Source organism: Bos indicus, chromosome 10 (genome assembly GCF_029378745.1).
Source record: "Bos indicus isolate NIAB-ARS_2022 breed Sahiwal x Tharparkar chromosome 10, NIAB-ARS_B.indTharparkar_mat_pri_1.0, whole genome shotgun sequence".
Taxonomy (NCBI): domain Eukaryota; kingdom Metazoa; phylum Chordata; class Mammalia; order Artiodactyla; family Bovidae; genus Bos; species Bos indicus.
The window spans coordinates 35,141,426-35,169,131 of NC_091769.1; the positions used below are offsets into that span (position 1 = coordinate 35,141,426).

A 27,706-nucleotide genomic window follows, 5' to 3' on the forward strand; every position below is an offset into this window, starting at 1 on the left:
GTATAAATTGTATAGTCATATATAAGTATAAATTGCCAAATCACTTTATGGTATCTAGGTGAAGAATCAGGAACTGGAAGGTGTTGGTTATAAACTTTGGAAAACTGATTTGAAAGAAATATTCTTTGAAACATGACACCATTCATTCTCAGAGCAGCTCAGCAGGTGAAGTCTTGGGAGAGAATTTGAATTCACTTTTAAGTAACGAAACAAAAGTAACTGATAGTATCAGGATGGGACAGAAGACACTGGGACCTGGAGCTTTCTGACCAGGAATGCTCCATATGCACTCCAAGACTGACCTTCGAATCATGTTGTACTGAAATAAAGGACTTGTTAAAAATTTAAACTATGCCATCAGGGTGATAGCTCTCTCCTTCTGTAGGAGTTTATTGTCATGCGTTTCAGAGTTGGACTGAAGGGCAATAAACTCTAGGTCCTATGGGAATTTACAATAAAGGTGGTGCCAGTAGTTTTCTTGAGGAATCATAAGTAAAAAAAAAAAAAAAAAAAAACTCAAATTTTAAGATCCTAAATTTATTCCTGAAATGAGTTAGCTCTTGCTCTTTCATACTTTTTCTCTACCATTTCTGGGGGCAAACACTCAGGTCTAGAGGGAAATTTAAAATAAAAACACTGCTTTTTAAAGAACATTTTCTTTCTTATCAAGGTAATCTTTCATTTAATTTGGAGCCTATTGAGTATATTATACAAATTCAGCTTGCCAGCTCTTTGTTAGAGGTAGGTACCTTCAGTTTACATGCTATGGAAGGGTCTCATTCCTTTCAAGGGTAAAATTAATTACGTAATCATTCTGCTTTCCTACCCTCTGTTGAACTTTTGTAACATAAAGGTCCACTATGCCCCAAATACCATTTGGAGAAATATACTATAAAGCCATAAACTATCTCCTCGCCATCTATCTCCCTCTCCTCTTTTCTCCCTCCCTCTCCCTCTCTTTTTCTCTCTCTCACACACACACATACTTATCAATCAAATATCAGAAGCACATCGTTTGGAAAAGACATAAAATGTTCTCATAAATTCAGGTTACTGACTTGTAACTAACAAACCCTCTCTCTTAAAATAGTAATACAGCTTTTTTAAAACCAGCTGATCTTTATTTGCTGAATTCTAAAAGGTAAACTCTGAAAGACGATAACAAACTAAACGTCATATATTAAATAATTCAGTCAAACTTCTGCTTATGAAAAGTACCACTACTAATAAGATAGTAAGGATAGCCTAACATTGTTTTGTTGGGAAAAATCATTTCTCTTCACAGCAAGCTATACTTATTTAACAGGCATAGAGAGAAGGAAAGAAGGGAAATCAGGGCAAAACTACAAGTCATGGTCAACAAACCTGTCTAAACCCCAACAAAGTAGTAATGTGTAATATCAAATACAAAACAATCATAAAATTTCAACTAGTTTTACCATAGCACACATACATAAAATGTTGGTTTCTATAATGCAATAAAAAAACAATTTTCCTGGGAATTTCAATGAGGAAAAACCAGTGAGCAATTTACCACAAGTCTCAAAAAATACCACAAAATATGATCCAGAAAGAGAGAATCTAAACATTAAAATCGTCATTTGAGGAATAGTCTCTATAATGCATTCACTGAATTAAAAGAATTTGGAAAAAAATGTGGTTTAACTTAATTTACCAACTCTCTTAAAAGCACAACCCAGCAAGTCAGTGCTTAAGATTCTTTACATTCTTCTGTCACATCTTCAGTCTCCTGTTCATCTGCACATTAAAAAGAATAACCAAATTTGTCAGATACCTGCGCATAATTAAGAAAAATTATCAGCCTATGTTTTATAAACATTAAACCCTTTTACACATAAGACGAGTCACATTCTCATTTAATATTTATTGTACAAGCACCACTGTAGAGCAAATATTAAATTTATTTTAATATTTATTGAATATTAAAATCAATATTCAAAATATCCAAAATCACTGCAGACAGTGATTGCGGTCATGAAATTAAAAGATACTTGCTGACCAACCTAGTCAGCATATTAAAAACCAGAGACATTACTTTGCCAACAAAGGTCCATCTAGTCAAAGCCATGGTTTTTCCAGTAGTCATGTGTGGATGTGAAATCTGGACCATAAAGAAGGCTGAGTGCCAAAGAATGATGCTTTTGAACTGTGGTGCTGGAGAAGAATCTTGAGGAGCAAGATTCTTCAGCAAGGAGATCAAACCAGTCCATCCTAAAGGAAACCAGCCCTGACTATTCATTGCAAGGACGGATGCTGAAGCTGAAGCTCCAATACTTTGGCCACCTGGTATGAAGAGCTGACTCACTGGAAAAGACCCTGATGTTAGGAAAGACTGAAGGCAGGAGAAGGGGACAACAGAGGACGAGATGGTTGGATGGTATCACTGACTCAGAGAACATGAAGGACCAGGAAGTCTGGTGTGCTGCAGTCCATGGGGTCACAAAGAGTTGGACACGACTGAGTGACTGAACTGAACTGCACAGTCACCACAAGCTGTACACAAAATTTATAAGAAAAAGTGAAAGATAAGGGGCTTGCCTTCACTGAGCTTACAGCTATGGGATAGTTTTTTGGGTTTTGAACTAAAATGGTTATGAATTTGGAGACATACATCAAAATGATTATTATCATTATTATTTGATTTGTACTAAGATTCCAGGAAGCTGGGTGAAACAAGAAGTAAACGTGACAGTTACGGTAGATAAGAACTGATCGCCCTTCATTTCTTCAATGTTAGAAACAAATTGAGACACTAACTGCAGTGGAATGTAAAAATTCTTCTAATCTTAGTAAGAAGCTTTTCATATAAGGCAGAATTGACAACAGCACCAAATAAAAGACAATAAAAGAGAATCAGGAGAAACTGGAACCCTCAAATACTGCAGGTGGGAATGTAAAGGAGGCAGCTGACTTGGGGAACATCTGACAGCTGCTCGAAAGGTTACCATAGACCCAGCAATTCTACTCCTAGGTATGTCCCCTAGAGAAACATGTTTGAGCTCAATCCCTCAGTCATGTCTGACTCTTTGTGACCCCATGGACTATAACCCACCAGGTTCCTCTGTCCATGGGATTCTTCAAGCAAGAATACTAAAGTGGGTTGCCATTCCCTCCTCCAGGGGATCTTCCTGACCCAGGGATTGAACCCACAATCTCCTGCATCTCCTGCACTGCAGGCAGACTTTTTTTTTTTTTAACTGATGGCTGAGCCATCACAGAAGCCCCAAATGAAAATATGTATCTACCCAAAAACCTGCACACCATGATTAATAGCAGAATTACATATAACAGCCAAAAAGTTAGAAACAACTCAAATGTCCATCAGCTAATGAATGGATAAGGAGAATGTGGTAAATTCACACAAAAGAATATTATTCAATAATAAAAGAGTAAAGTACTGATACAAGCCACAACACGAATGAATCTTAAAAACATTATAATAAGTAAGGGGTCAGACACAAAAGGCCACATATTATATGATCCCATTGATATGAAGTGTCCAGACTAGGCAAATTCATAGAGTCATAAAGTAGGTTAGTGATCACCTAGGGCTGGGGGTTGGGGGAAAATGGGCACTGACTGTGAGTGGGTATGGTATTTTTCTCTAGGATAAGGAAAATATTGTAAAATTGATAGTGGTGATGAATGCAAAATTCTGTGAACATTCTAAAACCCACTGAATTGTATGGTATTGTTAAAATGTTACCCCAAAAAGGTTATATCCACATCCTAATCCCTGATACCTATGAAAGTCATCTCACTTGGGAAAAGCATCTTTACAGATATAATTAAGGATCTTGAGATAAGAGCATCCTGGATTATACAAGTGGGACCTATATTAATGAACAAATGTCCTTATAAGAGACAAGCAGAGGGAGATTTGAGACACGTGCAGAGAGAGAATGACAATGTGAAGACAGAGTCAGAGACTGGAGTGATATGGCCACAAAGCGAAGAAGCCAAAGAATGTCAACAGCCTGAGACAGTGGGAGAAGCGAGGAAGCATCCTTCCATAGAGCCTCCAGGCAGAGTGTGGCCTTGCTGACATCTTGACTTCAGACTTCGGCCTCCAGAACTCTGAGACGATAAATTTTTGTTGTGATCATGTGCTGTGGCAACTGTAGGAAATTAATGCAGGTGTTTTGGAGAAGGCAATGGCACCCCACTCCAGTACTCTTGCCTGGAAAATCCCATGGATGGAGGAGCCTGGTAGGCTGCAGTCCATGGGGTCGCTAAGAGTCACGACTGAGCAACTTCACTTTCACTTTTCACTTTCATGCATTGGAGAAGGAAATGGCAACCCACTCCAGTGTTCTTGCCTGGAGAACCCCAGGGACGGGGGAGCCTGGTGGGCTGCCGTCTATGGGGTCGCACAGAGTCAGACACGACTGAAGTGACTTAGCAGCAGCAGCAACGCAGGTGTTTAGGGTAGATGTCGATAAAGCGATTACTTTAAAAATCAATCTAATATTTAACAACAAATTATTTGGAGTTTCAGAGTACAATGAGAAATGTAGTGACACTGTCAATGCATGGAGAAGAAATATTAGCATGGACAAGAAGGTGGGATGTATGAGAAGTGCACCTCCGTGTCTCACGTGTGAGGTGAGGATTGATAAGCCCTCGGCACCACATCTTCATAAGTGATAGTCCTTCCATCTGGAGTGCTCTCCTTCTCACCCAGTAAGTGACCACTCATCCTCAGAAGCTCAATTCAAATGCCACCTCCCCATCTCTCCAATTGTTCGTCATTCCCTCTAGTGTTGCCAAATACTTTGTCCAGAAGCTCTTATACTTAGCCCCATATGCTGAGATTGTCTACTTTAAGTGCCTGCCTTCATCAATATCCTATGAAATAATTCAGAGCAGTGATCATGTCCTACTCACCTGATAACCTAGGAGCAGCATCCTTAATGAATGAATACGATGGAACCCTGGAGCAGGTTTTAGTCATAACTAAACAACAGAATCACCCAGACCCCATCCTCAGAAACTGGCTTTAAAAAACACAGATGCCCAGAGCCAACCCCTAGAAATTTATTTAATTCTGGAATGGAAACAAGGTATTAACCTGTTGTTAAATATTACCTGATGATTCTAATGTGCAGAGATAAGAAGCACTGTCTAAGGGATAGACTCAGTATAGCTTTACATGCCAGGCAGACCTGAGGCAGATGCCAAAGAGAGAGGTCTGAAAATCAAAAGTACACAAAGTACAGATGATCCCATACCAGCTAGGTATGTCTCCAAATAAAATACTAGCCATGAAAAAGTAGTAGAGAGCTAAAGAGTAGGACTAGCTTGCTCTCAAGGAGAAGACAATGGCAGCCCACTCCAGTCCTCTTGCCTGGAAAATCCCATGGATGGAGGAGTCTGGAAGGCTGCAGTCCATGGGGTCGCTAAGAGTTGGACACGACTGAGCATCTTCACTTTCACTTTTCACTTTCATGCATTGGAGAAGGAAATGGCAACCCACTCCAGTGTTCTTGCCTGGAGAATCCCAGGGACGGGGGAGCTTGGTGGGCTGCCGACTATGGGGTCGCACAGAGTCAGACACGACTGAAGCAACTTAGCAGCAGCAGCAGCAGCAACAGCTTGCTCTCAGTGGTGAAGAAGAAGGTTATACACAAGAAGGAAAAGTGGGATGGGTAGGGAGGTAAAAGGACAGTCTGGAGAAGGCAGTGTCTTCATTAAAATGAAATTCAAGAGGATAAAGCAGGGCTAGAGCAGGCAGGAAAAGAAGATACTTTCTGATATTATTTTCACCATCACCACATAGGCTATTTTTTTTATAATCCTAAAATAGAGAGACTAGTAAACCATCTAATTCAGATCTCAAACTTCAGTAATGGAGAAGGCAATGGCAACCCACTCCAGTGTTCTTGCCTAGAAAATCCCAGGGATGGGGGAGCCTGGTGGGCTGCCACCCATGGGGTTGCACAGAGTCAGACACGACTGAAGTGACTTAGCAGCAGCAGCAGCACACTTCAGAGTGCATACACCTACTGCAGGGCATCTTGTTAAAATGCAGAACCTGATATAGTAGGTCTGGGACTCTGCAGCTCTAACAAGCTCCTGAGGGATGCCAATACTGCTGGTTCATAAATCTAGTCTACAGTCATGATCTTCAGTAACTCATGTTTTCATTTTATTCAATTTGAATGATGCAGTGGAATCAGAAGTTCCCAATACTTGACAAAGTGATAAGTTCATTACAATTAAATATCAAAACTCTCCAACATACCATTGTTCACTTTATACTACTAAATAAAACAGTAGAGAAAGTGTTATTTTATGATAGAGAAAATAACCAGGGGTAAAATATTTCTATGAAGTCTACCCCAAGAAGAACTGAATTAGGGAGCTACAGTCAATAATTTTTTAATAAACTATAATGAAAAATAATTTCAAAAATAATATATGTGTATATGTATAAATGAATCATTTTGCTATTTATTTATTACCTTGCTAACCTGAAACACTGTAAATCAACTATACTTCAACAAAATATATATTAAGAAAAAAAAGAAAATTAGTTGAGAGTAACTTGAAAAAATAAATTCATCAGATACGAATTTACTATATACTAAGGTCTTACATAAAACGGGAATTAACACTGAGAATTCCTAATATGCCAACTGTGATATTTTGATTAAAGAAACTTTGGAGGGTTGGCTTACTAAGAGCATCTGAGAAGCAATTAGTAGACTTGGAAAAGTAATTTTACATGATAACTAGGAGGCCTGAAGGCACACACTATTTGAGAGAAAGAGAACTCCATCAAAGCAATGATGAGTTGAACATTACCCTACGAGCAGGACAAAATATTTTTATTGGAAAAAAATCAGCTAGGAGTGGTAGTAATTTTCAGAATCTCAGTGTTCTGCTGCAAACCAGTAAGACTATAGTACAAAAATATACATATACATTGTTGTATATATAGCACAACTCTCTCAAAACAATCTAATTCCCTTCAGACTGTTCAGGTGGTAGGAGCAAGGATATACACTCACTCACACCTCCTTCAAACCAACGAAACATCTTCCCCAAACCCAGTTTACCTGCACCCAGGCCCAACTGAGCAAGTTTCAATCAGATCCTTTGATGGGGAGAATTTTGAGATGAAATGTATTTGGACTATAAAGTTGTCATTATTTATCTTCATTACCTCCACCATAGTTTGGCCCCAGGTAAATAACAGAGAGGGAACACAGCTCCACCCATCAACAGAAAATTGCATTAAAGATTTACTGAGCATGGCCCCGCCCATCAGAACAAGATCCAGTTTCCCCTTCAGTCAGTCTCTTCCATTAGGAAGCTTCCATAAGCCTCTTATCCTTCTTAATCAGAGGGTAGACAGACTGAAAACCACAATCACAGAAAACTAACCAATCTGATCACATGGACCACAGCCTTGTCCAATTCTGTGAAACTATGAGCCATGCCATGTAGGGACATCCAAGACTGATGGGTGGGTCACGGTGGAGAGTTCTGACAAAACATGGTCCACTGGAGAAGAGAATGGCAAACCACTTCAGTTTTCTTGCCTTGAGAACCCTATGAACAGTATGAAAAGGCAAAAAGATAGGACACTGAAAGATGAACTCCCCAGGTTGGTAGGTGCCAATATGCTACTGGAGATCAGTGGAGATATAACTGCATAAAGAATGAAGAGAGGGAGCCAAAGCAAAACACCCAGTTGTAGATGTGACTGGTGATAGAAGTAAAGTCAAATGCTGTAAAGAACAATATTGCATAAGAACTTGGAATGTTAGGTGCACTTGGAATGAAACAAGACAAATTGGAAGTGATCAAACAAGATATGGCAAGAGTGAACATCAACATTTTAGGAATCAGTGAACTAAAATGGACTGGAAAACTCAATGACCACTATATCTACTACTGTGGGCAAGAATCCCTTAGAAGAAATGGAGTAGCCCTCATAATCAATAAAAGAGTCTGAAATGCAGTACTTGGATGCAATCTCAAAAACAACAGAATGATCTCTGTTCATTTCCAAAGCAAACCATTCAATATCACAGTAATCTAAGTCTATGCCCAGACCAGTAAGGCTGAAGAAGCTGAAGTTGAATGGTTCTATGAATACCTACAAGACCTTCTAGAATTAACACCCAAAAAAGATGTCCTTTTCATTATAGGGGACTAGAATGCAAAAGTAGGAAGTCAAGAAATACCTGGAGTAACTGGCAAATTTGGCCTTGGAGTACAAAATGAAGCAGGGCAAAGGCTAACAGAGTTTTGCCAAGAGAACACACCGGTCATAGCAAACACCCTCTTTCCACAAAACAAGAGAAGACTCTACACATGGACATCACCAGATGGTCAACACTGAAATCAGATTGATTATATTCTTTTCAAGAAGCTCCATACAGTTAGAAAGAACAAACTGGGAGCTGACTGTGGCTCAGATCATGAACCCCTTATTGCCAAATTCAGACTTAAACTGAAGAAAGTGGGGAAAACCACTAGACCATTCAGGTATTACCTTCATCAAATTCCTTTTGATTATACAGTGGAAGGTAGAAATAGATTCAAGGGATTAGATCTGATAGAGTGCCTGAAGAACTATGGACCAAGGTTTGTGATACTAAACAGGAGACAGGGATCAAGACCATCCGCAAGAAAAAGAAACCCAAAAAGGCAAAATGGTTGTCTGAGGAGGCCTTACAAATAGCTGTGAAAAGAAGAGAAGTAAAAGGCAAAGGAGAAAAGGAAAGATATATCCATTTGAATGCAGAGTTCCAAAGAATAGCAAGGAGAGATAAGAAAGCTTTCCACAGTGATTAGTGCAAAGAAATAGAAGAAAACTATAGAATGGGGAAGACTAGAAATCTCTTCAAGAAAATTAGAGATACCAAGGGAACATTTCATGCAAAGAAGGGCTCCATAAAGGACAGAAATAGTATGGACCTAACAGAAGCAGAAGATGTTAAGAAGAGGTGGCAAGAATACATGGAAGAACTATACAAAAAAGATCTTCACGACCCAGATAATCACGATGGTGTGATCACTCACCTAGAGCCAGACATACTGGAATGAAAAGTCAAGTGGGCCTTAGAAAGCATCACTACGAACAAAGCTAATGGAGGTGATCGAATTCCAGTTGAGCTATTGCAAATCCTAAAAGATGATGCTGTGAAGTGCTGCACTCAGTATGCCAGCAAATTTGGAAAACTCAGCAGTGGCCACAGGACTGGAAAAGGTCAGTTTTCATTCCAATCCCAAAGAAAGGCAATGCCGAAGAATGCTCAAACTACTGCACAATTGCACTCATCTCACACCCTAGCAAAGTAATGCTCAAAATCCTCCAAGCCAGGCTTCAACACTACATGAACTATCAACTTCCAGAGCAAGATGGATTTAGAAAAGGCAGAGGAACCAGAGATCAAATTGCCAACATCCACTAGATTATCAAAAAAGCAAGAGAGTTCCAGAAAAACATCTATTTCTGCTTTATTGACTATGCCAAAGCCTTTGACTATGTGGATCACAACAAACTGGAAAATTCTGAAAGAGATGGAAATACCAGACCACTTGACCTGCCTCTTGAGAAATCTGTATGCAAGTCAGGAAGCAACAGTTAGAACTGGACATGGAACAACAGACTGGTTCCAAATAGGAAAAGGAGTACATCAAGGCTGTATATTGTCACCCTGCTTATTTAACATATATGCAGAGTACATCATAAGAAACGCTGGGCTGGAAAAAGCACAAGCTGGAATCAAGATTGCCAGGACAAATATCAATAACCTCAGATATGCAGATGACACCACCCTTATGGCAGAAAGTGAAGAGGAACTAAAAAACCTCTTGATGAAAGTGAAAGAGGAGAGTGAAAAAGTTGGCTTGAAGCTCAACATTTGGAAAGCTAAGATCATGGCATCTGGTCCCATTACTTCATGGGAAGTAGATGGGGAAACAGTGGAAACAGTGTCAGACTTTATTTTTGGGGGCTCCAAAATCACTGCAGGTGGTGACTGCAGCCATGAAATTAAAAGATACTTGCTCCTTGGCAGAAAAGTTATGACCAACCTAGACAGTATATTAAAAAGCAGAGACATTACTTTGCCAACAAAGGTTCATCTAGTCAAAGCTGTGGTTTTTCCAGTAGTCATGTATGGACGTGAGAGTTGGACTATAAAGAAAGCTGAGTGCCGAACAATTGATGCTTTTGAACTGTGCTTTTGAACTGTGGTGTTGCAGAAGACTCCTGAGCGTCACTTGGACTGCAAGGAGATCCGACCAGTCCATTCTGAAGGAGATCAGCCCTGGGATTTCTTTGGAAGGAATGATGCTAAAGCTGAAACTCCAATACTTTGACCACCTGATGTGAAGAACTGACTCATTGGAAAAGACCCTGATGCTGGGAAAGATTGAAGGCAGAAGGAGAAGGGGATGTCAGAGGATGAGATGGTTGGATGGCATCACTGATTCAATGGGCATGAGTTTTAATAAACTCCAGGAGTTGGTGATGGACAGGGAGGCCTGGCATGCTGTAGTCCATGGGGTCACAAAGAGTTGGACGTGACTGAGTGATTGAACTGAACTGAACTGAGAACTTGTTCTATCTGAGGACCCTAATAGGATAATGTAATTAGTTTTCTTATATATAAACTGAATGCCATATTTCTCAATATGCAGGGCAAAATCGGTCACTTGCATTAATTTGACAGATTGAGCACTCCACACCAGGGAGCCTGATTTTAATAAGTCTGGCTAGTACCTTGGCTGCTGCTGCTGCTGCTAAGTTGCTTCAGTCATGTCCGACTCCGTGCGACCCCATAGGTGGCAGCCCACCAGGCTCCCCCGTCCCTGGGACTCTCCAGGCAAGAACACTGGAGTGGGTTGTGTAAAACAGACAAGTAAAAAAATTTCCAGATGATCTCTACATTCATCCTGGTTAGGAATAATGTTCTAGTGGTTTGTAACAGAGCTTCTCAAACTTCACTGTAATTATCACAGGGGAGCTTATTAAAGTGCAAATTTTGTTTCAGTAGGCTTGGGGTGGGGCCTTAGGCCCTGAACTTCTAACAACGCTCCAGTAATTGGACAATATTCTAAGCAACAAAGGCTTATAACATGGGATGGATATCATATGGCCCCAAAGGGTCAAGCACATGAAGTAGAGAGGGCCAAATGCGGCCACGTTTTCTAGCAGAGTACATGCTCCTAAGGGGAATATTTGCTATTCGGCTCTCCTCCCCAAGTGTAAGACCTGCTGATTTGCTAGAAAAGTCAGAAATCTAGGCTTTTATGAGAAATCTGATGAAATGTTAAGTACTATGTAGGCCAGCCAAGTCCAATCACTGCACTAATCATTTTATGTGAATTTTCTCATTTGATTCTTATTACAATCCTAGAGGATAAGTACTAAAGCCATTTATCTTATAGATAAGGGAACCAAGGTAGAGAGGAGAGAGAGATTAAGTAACTTACACAAGATCATCTGTTAAAAGTCAAGCAAAGATTCAAACAGAGGTCTGTCTCACTCACAGCCCATATTCCTAACCCCTAAACCAATCATGCTGGTGGGTGGTTGAGCCAGACATCTCTGCTCATCCTGATACTTAGCTGGACTCTGTTAACTTTATCCTTTGAGTAATTAATTTTCTCCTTGATTTTATGTTCTCAGTTTTAATTTAGAGTGACCAACCTTCCCAGTTTGCCAGAGACTGAGGGTTACCCAAGACAAGGGACATTGAATGTAAAATCAGGACACTCCTGAGCAAACCAAGACAGTTGGTCTCCTTAGTTTTCATTTAATGGTGTTATGTTAAAAATAACCCTATCTGATTCACTGTTACATTTGTTATAGAAATTTTAAAAAACATTATTCAATAAATGGGTCCGTCCTATGGGAAATGTCACTGTTTTCCATGAAAAATTAGTGTAGTCTTGTCCCCCTTTTTTACTATGTGATTGACTTTGTGTCCCTTTATGCCTTACTCTATCTTTGTTATTTGCCAATCATATTTTCCTCTTAGTTACATGAATTTGTTCATAAGCAGCTCAAGCGCTTGATTAGAAAAAAAAAAACTGTACATGCACAGATGCCTTTTTGATTATCTAGAAATCAATTCAGCATAAGAAGCTTTGATTAAGTACTAGACTAACCACAGACCTGCAGCACTAGCATACCTGGCAGTGTCTCCATGGTTGATGTGATCAAAGACCACTTACTCCTATCACACTTCCATGTGGGGGAACTTTCAGTGGGGATGCATCCAGCTTCACCCCCACCATGGGAAAGAACAGCCAGTTATCTGACTGGTGAGTCTAGCGGAAGAAACAGTATGCTCAACTCATTCCTCTCTCCAAGGGGGTCACCATTCTCTGCCAGGGTGCCCTTTGCTCCTCTGTACTACTGATCCACATGGACAGGTCTCCATAGGTGAGGCTTGATGATTTTCACCTTTGCCAGAGTGAGTATGTAGGTTTATCTTGAGGGCATAACATCAAAAAGACCGTTTGGCTACCTACCCAGGTGGCATCAATCCCCTACTTTTCATCAGCAATAAAGCCAACCTCCTAATCTTCATTTGTCAGAATCTATACATCTCTCAGTTGGTTTGATAGGAGTGGGGAAGAGAAGACGCTATTTATCGGTCTTCTGAAACCCCAACAGTAGGTGAGTGTAACACTGAATTTATTAGACATTATATCCAAAAAGTCAAATAACAGTAGTTACTACTAAGCTTAAAGTGCAGAATGAAAAATGAAGTATTTCAGGAGGGGGCAAGCAAGTGAAAGGACAGAAAGGCAGACTGAAAGGACATGAAGCTCACAAACACGTCAAAAACACATCTAATGTGAAACAGTTCTCTCTGAAAACAAACTGGCAGGACTCATACAGCCAAGGCTATAAGAAAGATACACACAGAATTAGGAAGGGAAGAAAAGCAATCGGGACAGGACCTGGGCCCCTGGGAGAGGATTCAGATGAAAATGGAGATTACTCAAGCAGACACCTGCCCTGGAGAGTGAGCAATTCAAGCAATAGGTCGGGTGCTCCAGTCTGGGGTCTTACAGAGGGGAGATAAGCCCCTTGGCTTGTTGGAGGACCTCTGGAACAATTAGAAGGGTTGTGGGAAGCTTAGACTGTTCATATAAGGAGTGCATACACACTGGCTAGGCCTAAGGCAGGACAGAGAGACATTTGCTCTAGGAGCAGCTGGTTTTCCACACCTCCCTCGCCATGTGCCCCAGCCGAAGCTCCAGCCTGCTCACCCCATGCCACACCATGGCACTGAATCTGAGGTGCCCATGACCAAGAAACAACTCAACTGTAGGACAGAGGTAACCCAGTCCTGAGGTGGAGTCTGGGTGGGACGGCAGTTGCCACTGTTGGCATTTACTCAAATGGAATCTCAGAAACTGCTCAGATCTCTGACAGCAATTGCTCCACCACAACTCACCTCCTGATACACATCAAGACTCCACATGGGCCCCAGTCAGCCCTGGAGAATGGTTCCACCACAGGGCAGGGGTGGTAGAAGCTGGGGGCAGTGATCAGTTGTGAGGTACAAAGGTTACTAGCACTCGAGCCTGCATCTGAGAAAAGACACGGTTGCCTCCATAAGTAGCACATCAGACTTCTGACTGTGCATGGACCTTACTTATTTCAGCAGCCCCCTTCTCTGGGGCAAGAGTTTTGAACAGGGAGAGGGAAAAACAGACACTTAAAAGTAGCAGAGTCAGCTCAGAAAGGAGGAGATAATAAAAATCAAAGAAGAAATAAATAGGGGCAAAAAATTAGAAAAGATCAATGAAACCAAGAGCTGTTTTTTTATAAAGATAACAAAAGGGAAGGGAAGAAGTAAAAGTCATATTTGTAGATGACATGATACTTTATATAGAAAACTCTAAATTCTCTACCTAAAACCCATTAGAACTAATAAATAGATTCAACAAGAGAACAGGATATAAGGTTAATACACAGAAGTCTATTGTTTTTCCATATACCAATAATACTATCAGAAAAAGAAAATTTTCCCTTTTAAGACCAATCTCTTTTAAAATCACATCAAAAAGAATAAAATATGTAGGAATTAACTTAACCAAGGAGGTAGAAGACCTATACTCTGAAAACTATAAAACATTTATATAAGAAATTGAAGAAGATACACAGAAATGGAAAATTATCCTGTGCTCTTGGATTGGAAGAATTAATATTGTTAAAATGGCCATACTACCCTATGCAATCTACAGATTTAATGCAATACTTATCAAAATGCTGCTGCTGCTGCTGCTGTTGCTGCTGCTAAGTCGCTTCAGTCGTGTCCAAGTCTGTGTGACCCCATAGACGGCAGCCCACCAGGCTCCCCCGTCCCTGGGATTCTCCAGGCAAGAACACTGGAGTGGGTTGCCATTGCCTTCTCCAATGCATGAAAGTGAAAAGTGAAAGTGAAGTCGCTCAGTTGTGTCCGACTCCTAGCGACCCCATGGACTGCAGCCTACCAGGCTCCTCCATCCGTGGGATTTTCCAGGCAAGAGTACTGGAGTGGGGTGCCATTGCCTTCTCTGACTTATCAAAATACCCATGACATTTTCCATTTTCCACAGAACTAGAACAAATAATCCTAAAATTCATATGGAACCACAAAAGACCCCAAATTGCCAAAGCAATCTTGAGAAAAAATAAGAACAAAGCTGGATGTATAATCCTTTTAGACTTTAAACTATACCACAGAGCTACAGAAATCAAAACAGCATGGTACTGGCAGAAAAACAGGCATGTAGATCAGTGGAATGAACAGAGAGCCCAGAAATAAACCAATGCACCTATGGTCGATTCATCTATGACAAAGAAGGCAAGAATATGCAATGGAGAGAAAAATCTCTCTTTAATAAGTGGTGCTGGGAAAACTGGGCAACTACATGTAAAAGAATGAGGTTACAACATTTCCTCACAACATATACAAAAATAAACTCAAAACAGATTAAAGGCATAAATGCAACAACTGAAACCATAAAACTCTTAGTAGACAAAATAGGCATAACATTTTTTGACATAAGTTGTAGTAACTTTTTTTAGTCTGTAGCCTAAGGCAAAAGAAATAAAAGCAAAAATAAACAAACAGAATCTAACTTAACTCCAAAGCTTTTGTGCAACAATAGAAGCCATCAGTGAAACAAAAAAACAACCTGCAGAACAGGAGAAAATATTTGCAAATGATATGACTAACAAGGGTTTAATATCTAAAATATATAAACAGTTAATATAACTCAATATCAAAAAAACAACCCAATCAAAAAATGAACAGAAGATCTTGATAGACATTTTTCCAAAGAGGACATGCAGATGACTAACAGGCACATAAAAAAGATATTCAACACTGTAATTGTCAGAGAAATGCAAATCAAAACAAAATGTGATATCACCTCACAACTGTCAGAATGGCTATCATCCAAAAGTCTACAAATAACACATGTTAGAGAGGATGTGGAATAAAGGGGCCCTTGTACACTGTCTATGGGAATGTAAATTGGTACATTTACTGTGGAAAACCATATGTAGTTTCCTCAAAAAACTAAAAAGAGAACTACCATATGATCCAGGAATTCCACTCCTGGTTCTATACTCAGGAAAAAAAAAAAAAAAAAATGAAAAGACTAATTCAAAAAAACACATGGATCCCAAAGTTCTTAACAGTACTATTTACAATAGTCAAAATATGAATGCAATCCAAGTGACCATCAACAGAAAAATGCATAAAAAGTGACATATCTATCTACCTACCTACCTACAATGGAATATTGCTGCTGCTGCTGCTGCTAAGTCGCTTCAGTTGTGTCCAACCTTGTGTGACCCCAGAGACGGCAGCCCACCAGGCTCCCCCGTCCCTGGGATTCTCAAGGCAAGAACACTGGAGTGGGGTGTCAGTTCCTTCTCCAATGCATGAAAGTGAAAAGTGAAAGTGAAGTTGCTCAGTCGTGTCCAACTCTTCGTGACCCCGTGGACTGTAGCCTACCAGGCTCCTCCATCCATGGGATTTTCCAGGCAAGAGTACTGGAGTGGGGTGCCATTGCCTTCTCCAATAATGGAATATTATTCAGCCATAAAAAGAATGAAATTCTACCATTTACAGCAATGCAAATGAACTTGGAGTATATTATACTTAAGTCAGAGAAAGAAAGACAAATACTGTATAATATCAATTCCATGTGGAATCTAAAAGATAATACAAATCAATGTATACAGCAAAACAGAAACTGACTCACACACGGAGAAAACAAATTAATGGTTCCCAGAGGGGAGAGGGAAGGGGAAGGGGTAAGTTAGTGATATGTGATGAAGAGATACAAACTACTACATGTAAAATAGATAAGCAACAAAAATATATTATATAGCACAGGGAATTCTAGACATTATCTTGTAATAACCACTAATAGAGTATAATATGCAAAAATATTGACTCACCATGCTACACACCTGAAACCAATATTGTAAATCAACCACACTTCCCCCAAAATGAGGTACTTCACACTGGAAACCTCTAATACATCTGTGAAGCAAATCCTTATCTTCAGTACCACAACTGAAATCGGTCCTCAGTGTCACTAGATGTGGACCCCAATGCGTTTGAACTGTGGTGTTGGAGAAGACTCTTGAGAGTCCCCTGGACTGCAAGGAGATCCAACCAGTCCATCCTAAAGGAGATCAGTCCTGGGTGTTCACTGGAAGGACTGATGCTGAAGCTGAAACTCCAGTACTTTGGCCACCTGATGCAAAGAGCTGACTCATTTAAAAAGACCATGATGCTGGGAAAGATTGAGGGCAGGAGAAGAAGGGGACAACAGAGGATGAGATGGTTGGATGGCATCACCAACTCAATGGACATGGGTTTGGGTAAACTCCGGGAGTTGGTGATAGACAGGGAGGCCTGGCATGCTGCAGGTCATGGGGTCACAAAGAGTCAGACACGACTGAGTACTGAACTGATGTTTTATCTGACTCTATCTTTTAGAAGCAGAATTTTAAAATTCATAACAGACCTCAGTTCATGTAGGAAAATAAAACAATATATTTGCTACTTAAAGAGAAAATGATGAATGATTCTTCTTATTTTCTTCCTGTCTGCTTACAGAAATCTCATCTGAATCATGTATTCACACATATCTATTTCCTGAGAAAGAGAGGGAATATAACATAACAGCTGAATACACTGTAATTTCTCATTATAATTACATCTTTAAAAGACTTTTTCCCAGGAAAACTGGTTTAGCATTTACTTTTCGGGTTCACTTTTGCATAAATCACATAATGTCCAATTTGGTATTTTAGAATAAATTGATTAGCAAGTTATTTTAATAATTGTAAATATTGAGGTCAGTAAAAGAAAAATTCCCAGGTTCAGATAGGCTGACAAGCATCCAAAATAATAATGTAGGATTTATTCCTTAAAGTTTATCATGTAATAAACAGAAAGTAAAATATGGTTCATATATTCACATCTATTCTATCTTAAACCTCCATAATCACAAGGTTGTTTTAGTAAAATATTAGGAATATCTAGAGCCATCAGAGGCATGTTTTCAGAAGTTAAAGGTAAATCACCATAACTTCTTTCCATTATGTCACATTACATTCTGCTGCTGCTGCTGCTAAGTCACTTCAGTCGTGTCCGACTCTGTGCGACCCCATAGACGGCAGCCCATCAGGCTCCACCGTCCCTCGGATTCTCCAGGCAAGAACACTGGAGTGGGTTGCCAGTTCCTTCTCCAATGCATGAAAGTGAAAAGGGAAAGTGAAGTCGCTCGGTCGTGTCTGACTCTTAGCGACCCCATGGAATGCAGCCTACCAGGCTCTTAAATTCTAGTTCATTCCATATTTTCATGTTCCACTTGGCGACAGATGTACATCAGTGTGACTGACATTCACATGGAAGTAGTGTCATATCCCAGTAAAATACTCTTCTCAACCCCCACATACTGATTCCATGAGAATGAGACCCCATACACAATAAATCATCATACCCACCTGAATAAGTTTTGATTACAGTTGACAAAAAAGAAATCCCAATACTTTCTTCCTAATAAAACCTTTTTGTCCAAAGAGAAAAATACACTGCAATTTTAGAGTAGAACAAAGTTTTTACAGTCTATTTGTTAAGTGAAGACGGTTAGTGGGAGAAGACAGCCCACACTCATTTAACTGAATTATCTGTTGTAAGTAAACTCTGTTGCTAGGTAAAAAGAGTATAGTTTGTGGAATTTCACTAAAAAAAGAAAAAAGTTCCAAATCTTTATATAGAATATCAGGCTTGCATAATTCTTAAGCAATACCACGTGCTTTCATTCATAATGCGAAGAATAAATTTGAACTGCATTTTCAGTGTATTATACTAAAACTAGGGATTCCCAGATGGTGCTAATGGTAAAGAACCTGCCTGTCAACGCAGGAGATGTAAGAGAGGTGAGTTTGATCCCTGGGTTGGGAAGATCACCTGGAGGAGGATACAGCAACCTACTCCAGTATTCTTGCCTGGAGAATTCCTGGAGCCAGATGGGCTACAGTCCACAGTGTCTCAAAGAGTCGGACATGACTGAAGCAACCTAGCACGCACTCACACGTCTAAACCTGGATAATTTAAATTCCTTTATTTATTAAACAGGCACTTGATTTAGACTCTTGAGAGTCCCTTGGACTGTAAGGAGATCCAACCAGTCCATTCTGAAGGAGATCAGCCTTGGGATTTCTTTGGAAGGAATGATGCTAAAGCTGAAACTCCAGGACTTTGGCCACCTCATTCGAAGAGTTGACTCACTGGAAAAGACTCTGATGCTGGGAGGGATTGGGGGCAGGAGGAGAAGGGGACGACAGAGGATGAGATGGCTGGATGGCATCACTGACTCCATGGACGTGAGTCTGAGTGAACTCTGGGAGTTGGTGATGGACAGGGAGGCCTGGCGTGCTGCGATTCATGGGGTCGCAAACAGTCGGATACGACTGAGCAACTCAACTGAACTGAACTGATGTAAGGCAGCACGTTGGACATCAGAGAAGATTTAACAATGAATCAGAAGATAGGACCTCTGTCCTCAAAAAGGTTACATAGTTCTAAGGAAGAGTATATGGGTGTGTGTGCCTAACAATGTGAGACTGTGCATAAAATGATGTGATAGGGGACTGATACCCTTGGACATTCAGAAGAGAAGTAAAACTTTTAAAAGAGAGGAGCAGGGAAGGTTACATTGACAGGATGGGGTTAGAATTCAACTACCATTGAAGGTACACCTGCACATTCCTGAGAAGAAATAGACTTGAGCAACATAGAGAGCACTGTACCTCCTGAGCCCAAATTAGCTATATAACCTGAATAACATTTAAGGCACTACATAGAGACTGGTTATGAAGACAACTTCAGGTCAGATTCTGAAGGCCTTGAACAGCAAGTAAAGGAATGCAAATTTCATTAACAGACAGAGGAGAGCCATGGAAGCTTTTTGAGCTGGAGAGTATGTTCATCAAAGTTGTACTTTGGGGGAATAAGTTTAGGTGGCTGACAATGGCAGGAGAAGAGACAGCAGAGCAGGCATACCTGATCAGGTTCCTGCACTGATCCAGCTGAGAGGGCAGGAACAGCAAGGGAGTGATGGACATGGGAGACAGTGCAGAAGCAGAACAAACAAGATTTGAAGACTGGAAGTGGGAAGCGAGGGAAAGGGAAGAATCAATGATGACTCACATTTTAAGCCTGGGTGATTGAGGAAATGGAAGTCAAGAGGAAAATCTGAGTTGAGAGGGAAGGATGAGGAAATTAGTTTGAGTTCATATCCAGATGGCAGTTAGAAATACAGGGCTAAGGAGTTAGTTCAGAATTAATAGATTATAGATTTAATAGGTAATAGGAAATATATTTTAACCTACATGAGAGCAAAAGTTGAAGCTATTTAACTTCAAAGTTTGAGTTTATAAACTCAACAAATATAACACAGACCATGTTAGACCTGTAACATAAATAATTGAATATTTGTTTATATCCAAAAAACTGCCCGTAGTATTGGTATTTTGTACCATTGGTAAGATGCAACACTCGATCAAAAAAAAAAAAAAAAAAAACCCTGACAATATACAAGTAGCTGGGAGGGGAAGTTTGTATACCAAAACTAACAAAACCACAATGATACACAGCATTCCACGAATTCATTCCTCGGAACAAATATTCACCACTGATATCTGGAAGCTAAAATACTAAGCAAATCTACTCAAATTATTTGTAGCCATTCAAACTAATTTCTCTTTTCTTCTGAAATCAACACTGCTTTCTGGATAACCATAACTACCATAACTAATAATGGCATTAGTTATTAAAAATAATGTATTTTGTAAAAGTACTAATCCCAACAATGATCTGATAGAAACATTAAAAAATATGTTCTTATGTTAGCATGCTCTTAATTGACCCATCTGTGACATTCAAGGATACCTCCTTATCCTACTATATTTTGAACTGTATTACCTTTATATTGAGATTTTAGTAAAGATTATTTTCAGCGTATTCTCCAAGCCTCACCTGGTTTGAGTTTCTCTGGAGGGCTGAGTTTCACATGTTGGTCTTCAGATGAAAGGCTCACACTGATGCCATACAGCGGATCGTCCAAGAAAGAGGGCCTTTTCAGTCTCCCGATGCCCAGAGTCTTAGACATAAAGTAGTCTTCTGCATCACTAATAACCTTGTCCTCAGAAAACTGAAGGCATTTCACATTCTCTGCTTCAAGGAGAAGAGCTGGTGACATGTGATGCCCAGTCAAGGCTTTGGTGAGAAAGTAGCCTCTGGATGTTGCACATTCTACATTCCTGGGCACATTTATGTCCTCCACTTCAGTGCTTCTAACCTTTGTTTTTGACCTGTTTAATGACTCAGAGAGACTAGATCCAGAAAGTTGGGGGAACTCAGGTATCACATCCTCAATGTCTTTCTCTTCTCGTTCTGGAGACAGTCTAACTGTGGATTTTTGTTTGAACGAGCATTCATCCAGAAGACACCTTAACTGTTCCTCAGAGAGAAGTGATGTTGAATCTAACTGATAAGACAAACCAAAAGTTTTCAGTCAGTTGAATGAGTAAACACATTTATCTTTGGTAAGCTTTCAGTAATACAATATAAATGCAAGTAACAGAAAATCCTTTACACAAAACACCCAAATAGTACAATCATTCATTTTAAGCCATTCAAAATTGCAGGGGAAGTGTACAACACACTTAGAGAAGAAGCTTAGAATCAATCACACATACCAAAATCCAGGAAAAGTCCCATGACACTGATGGAAACAAATTACTGCACCAAACTAACCACTAACACTTCACATATAGTAATAACCTTGGGCTGAAATGAAGATATTAGAAAAACCCTTCAATTTTTTAAGTCTTGGGGCATCAAGCAGGGTTAGTAAGTAACCACTTCTTTGATAGAAAGCAAGAAATTCTGCCACAATATCTAGTTGGTGTTTCTCTGTTTCCTCCATTTCTGGGTATGAACCCTATCACCACCCAATTCCTTAACTCAGGCAAACAGGGTGGATTAACCTGCCCCTGGGGATTCACCACTCCTATGTCTGTCTACAGCTTTCAGTGGACAATACTACGGAAGACAGAGAAGGAAGGGAGAGGGGGTGATGCATCCTGAGATGTGCAGTGGCTTCAGTGCTACAGGTCTAGACAGAGGCCAGGGGCATCCCAACAGCAGTGCACTCTGGGAGGAGGATTTGATCATTTATCTCTGTTTGTAAACATTATCAGGATTGATTGTTTCAAACAAGATAGTAAAGATTTCAAAACATTTTTTTTCTCTTCCAGTAATGTTCTCAGGAAACAAAATTAATCAAACAAAATTATAGAGCTATGTGTTCTACAAGAATTCAACTGAACAGCATGCCACCTGAATTGCAACAATGATTGGAAAGGAACATGATTGAAATATACTGAAAGACACTGAAAAAAATTCTCCTTCTTTAAAGAATTAGCACTGTACCTGATTTACATAGTGATTATCTATGATAACATTAATCCTCCTTTACAGGGGAGTGAATTATCTGACAACAAGAAGTCCCCATAAGAAAACCTAATCATGACTTGTAACGACTTTAACTTTTACTTCAATAAAGTAAAACAATGTTATTGGTCTAATCTGTAGTACACAGTAAGAATTAACCGAATATTCTGCATTTACAAAGTATTGGTGGGGAGCTATCATGGAACTAGTATAGTTAATTCCCCATAACTGTGTAATGCCTCTAATGTAGCTAACAAAAAGTAGCATGTAAAAAGAACTTCATATCGTGCTTTTAAAATATATCATGTTTTAAAATTATATTTAACTTCCATATATTAAAAACCAAGTTTCATACTGGCAAGTACCATTAAGAGTTTAAAAGTAACAAGAAATTATCTGGGAATATATTCTTAATAATCATCTGGGATTCAAAATTCAGGTATTTCACCTTAAGGCTAATGTGCATGACAAAAAAAAATAGGAGTTGTAGCTTTTCTAAAGAAAAAAAAGAGTTGTATCATATATTAGCAAATCCTACTTTTAATCACTAGACATTTCAGGTATCCAGATGTAGTACTTTATCCATTACTAGCAGCATTTCCTTCACCCAACTATGTGAAGCTAGACAGCTAGAAAATGAAAGCAGTCCTTATATGATACCAGATAACTAAAATACACCTTCAAAAACTGCTTATATAAAATTCCTTGCAATGCATAAACAATTCGCTAGGATTTAGAAATGGTCCACTGATTGTTATCCTCAGCAAACATCAAACCAAAGGCTTAACATATGAAATTTCCAGACCTTAGAATAAAATCAGTCCATCCTGGAGCAAGAGGGTGAAGGAATATGGAAGGAGGTCTCTGGGAGGAAATAAAAAAGGGGGCGGTGGAAAATTCGTAGATTATCTGATATGTTTGACCACGTCCCAAAATAATATTGATAGGATAAATGCTTAGAAGTTCCAAAGATTTATTTAGCTAGATACACAGAAAATTAAGTCAAAGGAAAAATAATTGTGAACTCTGAAAAAACAAGAAGCTATATGAAAAGAAAGGAAAGGTAGTTTTTCAGAGAGATTACAGAAAAATAAGCAAAAGAAAATAATATATTTATTAACTCTATGACAAACAAAAAAAGTTGTACAAGAAAGGATACTATACAATACTACTTACAAGCACTGAAATTGGAGCTGTGATCAAAAATCTCCCAAAAAACAAAAGCCTAGGACTAGATGGCTTCACAGGATAATTCTATCAAACATTTAGAGAAGAGCTAATGCCTCTCCTTCTAAAGCTGTTTCAAAAAACTGCAGAAGAAAGGAACACTTCCAAACTTATTCTATGAGGCCACCATTACCCTGATACCAAAACCAGACAAAGACAACACAAAAAAAGAAAACTACAGCCCAATATCACTGATGAACATAGATGCAAAAATCCTCAACAAAATTTTAGCAAACAAAATTCAGCAACACATCAAAAAGCTCATACACCATGATCAAATTGGGTTTATTCCAGGAATGCAAGGTTTCTTCAATCTACACAAATCAATCAATGTGATATACTACCTTAACAAATCAAAAGGTTAGAAACCATACCATAATCTCAACAGATGCAGAAAAAGCCTTTGACAAAATTCAGCACCCATTTATGATTAAAACTCTTCAAAAAATGGGCATAGAAGGAACCTACCTCACCATAGTAAAGGCCATATATGATAAGGCTACAGCAAACATTATTCTCAATTATGACATACTGAAAGCATTCCCCCTAAGATCAGGAACAAGACAAGGGTGTCCACTTTCACCACTATTATTCAACATAGTTCTGGAAGTCCTAGCTACAGCATTCAGAGAAGAAAAAGAAATAAAAGGAATCCAGATCAGAAAAGAAGAAGTAAAGCTCTCACTGTTTGCAGATGACATGATACTGTACATAGAAAAGCCTAAAGAAAGTATCAGAAAATTACTAGAGCTAATCAGTGGATTTAGCAAAGTTGCAGGATACAAAGTCAACAGACAGAAATCACTTGCATTTCTATATAGTAACAATGAAAAATCAGAAAGAGACATTAAAGAATCAATCCCATTCAACAAAAAGAATTAAATATCTAGGAATAAATTTACCTAAGGAGACAAAAGAACTGTACACAGAAAATTATAAGATACTGTTGGAAGAAATCAAAGATGACATAAACGGAGAGATATTCCAAGTTCCTGGGTAGGAGAATCAATATTGTGAAAATGACTATACTACCAAATGTAATCTACAGATTCAATGAGATAGATCCCTATCCAATTACCAATGACATTTTTCACAGAACTAGAACAAAAAATTTCACAATTCATATGGAAACACAAAAGACCCCATATAGCCAAAGCAGTCTTGAGAATAAAGAATGGAGCTGGAGGAATCAACATTCCTGACTTCAGATTATACTACAAAGCTACAGTCCTCAAGACACTATGGTATTGGCACAAAAACAGAAATATAGACCAATGGAATGAGATAGAAAGCCCAGAAATAAACCCATGCACCTATGGGTAGCTTATATTTGACAAAGGAGGCAAGAATACACAATGGGGCAAACACAGCCTCGTCAATAAATGGTGCTGGAAAAACTGGACAACTACATGTAAAAGAATGAAATTAGAACACTTCCTAACACCATACACAAAGATAAACTCAAAATGGATTAAAGACCTAAATACAAGACCAGAAACTATAAAACTCTTAGAGGAAACACAGGCAGAACACTCAATGACATAAATCAAAGCAAGATCCTCTATGACCCACCTCCTAGAGTAAAGGAAATAAAAACAGAAGTAAACAAGTGGAACCTGATTAATGTAAAAGCTTTTGCACAGCAAAGGAAACTATAAGCAAGGTTAAAAGACAACCCTCAGAATGGGAGAAAATAATAGTAAATGAAACATCTGACAAAGGATTAATTTCCAAAATATACAAGCAGCTCATGCAACTCAATGCCAGAAAAACAAACAACCCAATCAAAAAGTGGGAAAAAGACCTAAACAGACATTTCTGCAAAGAAGACATACAGATGGCTAACACATGAAATGATGCTCAACATCGCTCATTATTCAGTTCAGTTCAGTTCAGACGCTCAGTCGTGTTTGACTCTTTGTGACCCCATGAATCGCAGCACGCCAGGCCTCCCTGTCCATCACCAACTCCTGGAGTTCACTCAGACTCATGCCCCTCGAGTCAGTGATGCCATCCAGCCATCTCATCCTCTTTCGTCCCCTTCTCCTCCTGCCCCCAATCCCTTATGCAAATCAAAACCACAATGAGATATCACCTCACACCAGTCAGAATGGCCATCATCAAAAAGTCTACAAAGAATAAATGCTGGAGAGGGTGTGGAGAAAAAGGAATGCTCTTGCACTGTTGGTGGGAATGTAAATTAATAGAGAGAGCCCTTATGGAAGATGGTATGGAGATTCCTTAAAAAACTAGGAATAAAACCACCATATGACCCAGCAATCCCACTCATAGGCATATACCCTGAGGAAACCAAAATTGAAAAAGACACATGTATCCCATTGTTCACTGCAGCACTTTTTACAATAGCTAGAACATGGAAGCAACCTAGATGTCCATTGACAGATGAATGGATAAAGAAATTGTGGTACATATACACAATGGAATATAACTCAGCCATAAAAAGGAATGCATTTGAGTCAGTTCTAACGGGGTGGATGAACCTAGAACCTATTATACAGAGTGAAGTGAGTCAGAAAGACAAATATCATATTCTAACGCACATATATGGAATCTAGAAAAATAGTACTGAAGAATTTATTTACAGGGCAGCAGTGGAGAAACAGACATAGAGAATATGGACATGAAGAGAGGGGAGGAGAGGGTGAGATGTATGGAAAGAGTAACATGGAAACTTACATTATCATATGTAAAATAGATAGCCAACGGGAATTTGCTGTATGGCTCAGGAAACTCAAACAGGGGCTCTGTATCAACAGAGAGGGGTGGGATGGGGAGGGAGATGGGAGGGCATTTCAAAACATAGGGAATATATGTATACCTGTGGCTGATTCATGTTGAGGTCTGACAGAAAACAGCAAAATTCTGTAAAGCAATTATCCTTTAATAAAATATTTAAAATAAAATTAAAAATATTATACAAGGAAAAAAAGAGCTGGTTGGAATTTCATTTTAATATTTCAAATTATTATTTTTAATTTTATTTAAAATTTTGAATAGCACTTTTATTTTTATGTTTTAAGTTACTTTAAATTTTCTCAAAGTAATAAAATGCTAAAGAAATAACTGTTTAAATGTTTAAGCAAATATGGTAGCTCTTTGTCCCCTGTGTCCCCACTCTTTAGTTTTGTTTTTCAGAGTCAACCCCTTTTAATTCCTTAGAAGTTTTCTCCTGCCATTGACTTCATACTGTTTCTTAATAGTTTTCTTTCCTAATTGATCAGTTTTGTGTCAATACCTCACATTTCATATCAATCATACAATGCTACTGTATTATTACAGTAGCATCGTATTATTACATCAATTATAATTGTAATAATTGTAATAATTATTACATCAATTATATGCTGACTTATTTTAACAGTAGCCAAAGATTGAACTTTGCTACTTCAAATATCCCTTCTCTTTCCTACCATTTTACCAAAACAGTCAAATCACAATTTTTGGTTACCCTGGTCATCACTATTTATATTAAGACTTGTGTTTCCTATTAATTTTCTGTTTTGATGATCTGTCTCTTGGTGCGAGTGGGGTGTGAAAGTCTCCTACTATTATTGTGTTACTGTCAATTTCTCATTTTATGTCTGTTGGTGTTTGTCTTATGTCAACCAGCTATATCTTTGGGTATCAGAAGCCTATCCAGATTTCAAGGAGCCTGAAATTTATATAATCTTGTAGCAGGGGAAAGGTACTTCTTTAAGAAAAACAATACAAAAATACAAATAGAAAATAGGTACAAGAGTGAGTTTCTTTTTCTTTAGAATGTGAAAAGATCACAGCAACTTAATGGAGGCTTGGAAAATCAAGTTCATCTCTTATGTTATCTCTTTAGATCATTTACCAAAAATGCTCATATAGAAATGTTTCCTGATTACAACCTAGCTTCCTCTCCCCACTCAAGGTTCATACAAGAAAGGGGCTCTGGAGCTTAAGCCTCACTGGGTCCATAGTACATTTACTCCTGAGTGCTCCAAGATAAAGCACAGAAATGTGGAGGAGGGCATGGCTATCCACTCCAGTATTCTTGCCTGGAGAATCCCATGGACAGAGAAGCTTGACAGGCTACAGTCAACAGGGTTGCAAAGAGTTGGACATGACTGAAGTAACTAAGCACGTGCATATACAAATACACACACACACACACACACACACACACAAATACACACAGATAAATAAGCTCAACTACAATCACCCTGATCCTCTGGGAGAAGCAGTTTGATGGGAAAGAAAACCTAGAAGACTAGAACTTGGGCTTTAGTCAAAGCTTTCCCACCTTGTTCATGTCACTTAAGGACCCATTTCATGCAGCTATGAAATAGGGAACTGAAGAACTCTGCATTAACTTTCAGCTACAAAAGTGCTTTCTGTGAATAACTACTCCAAAATTAAAAACAAATATGAGATGTTCAATTGTACCTCAGAAT

At 39.0% G+C, this 27,706-nt stretch overlaps 1 protein-coding gene across 1 annotated transcript in view; it reads right to left on the bottom strand.

Annotated features, from left to right (window-relative positions):
* Positions 1 to 1,099: 1,099 nt before the first annotated feature.
* The window catches only part of FSIP1 (fibrous sheath interacting protein 1), a 208,875-nt gene continuing 182,268 nt past the window's right edge, over positions 1,100 to 27,706 (bottom strand). Inside the window, exons 11-12 of the mRNA XM_019968497.2 lie at positions 20,559 to 21,069; positions 1,100 to 1,758 (exon numbers count right to left, since the gene is read on the bottom strand). Of these exons, the coding sequence (XP_019824056.2) occupies positions 1,712 to 1,758; positions 20,559 to 21,069 (558 nt within the window). The 3' untranslated portion in view covers positions 1,100 to 1,711. The remainder of the gene's footprint in view (positions 1,759 to 20,558; positions 21,070 to 27,706) is intronic.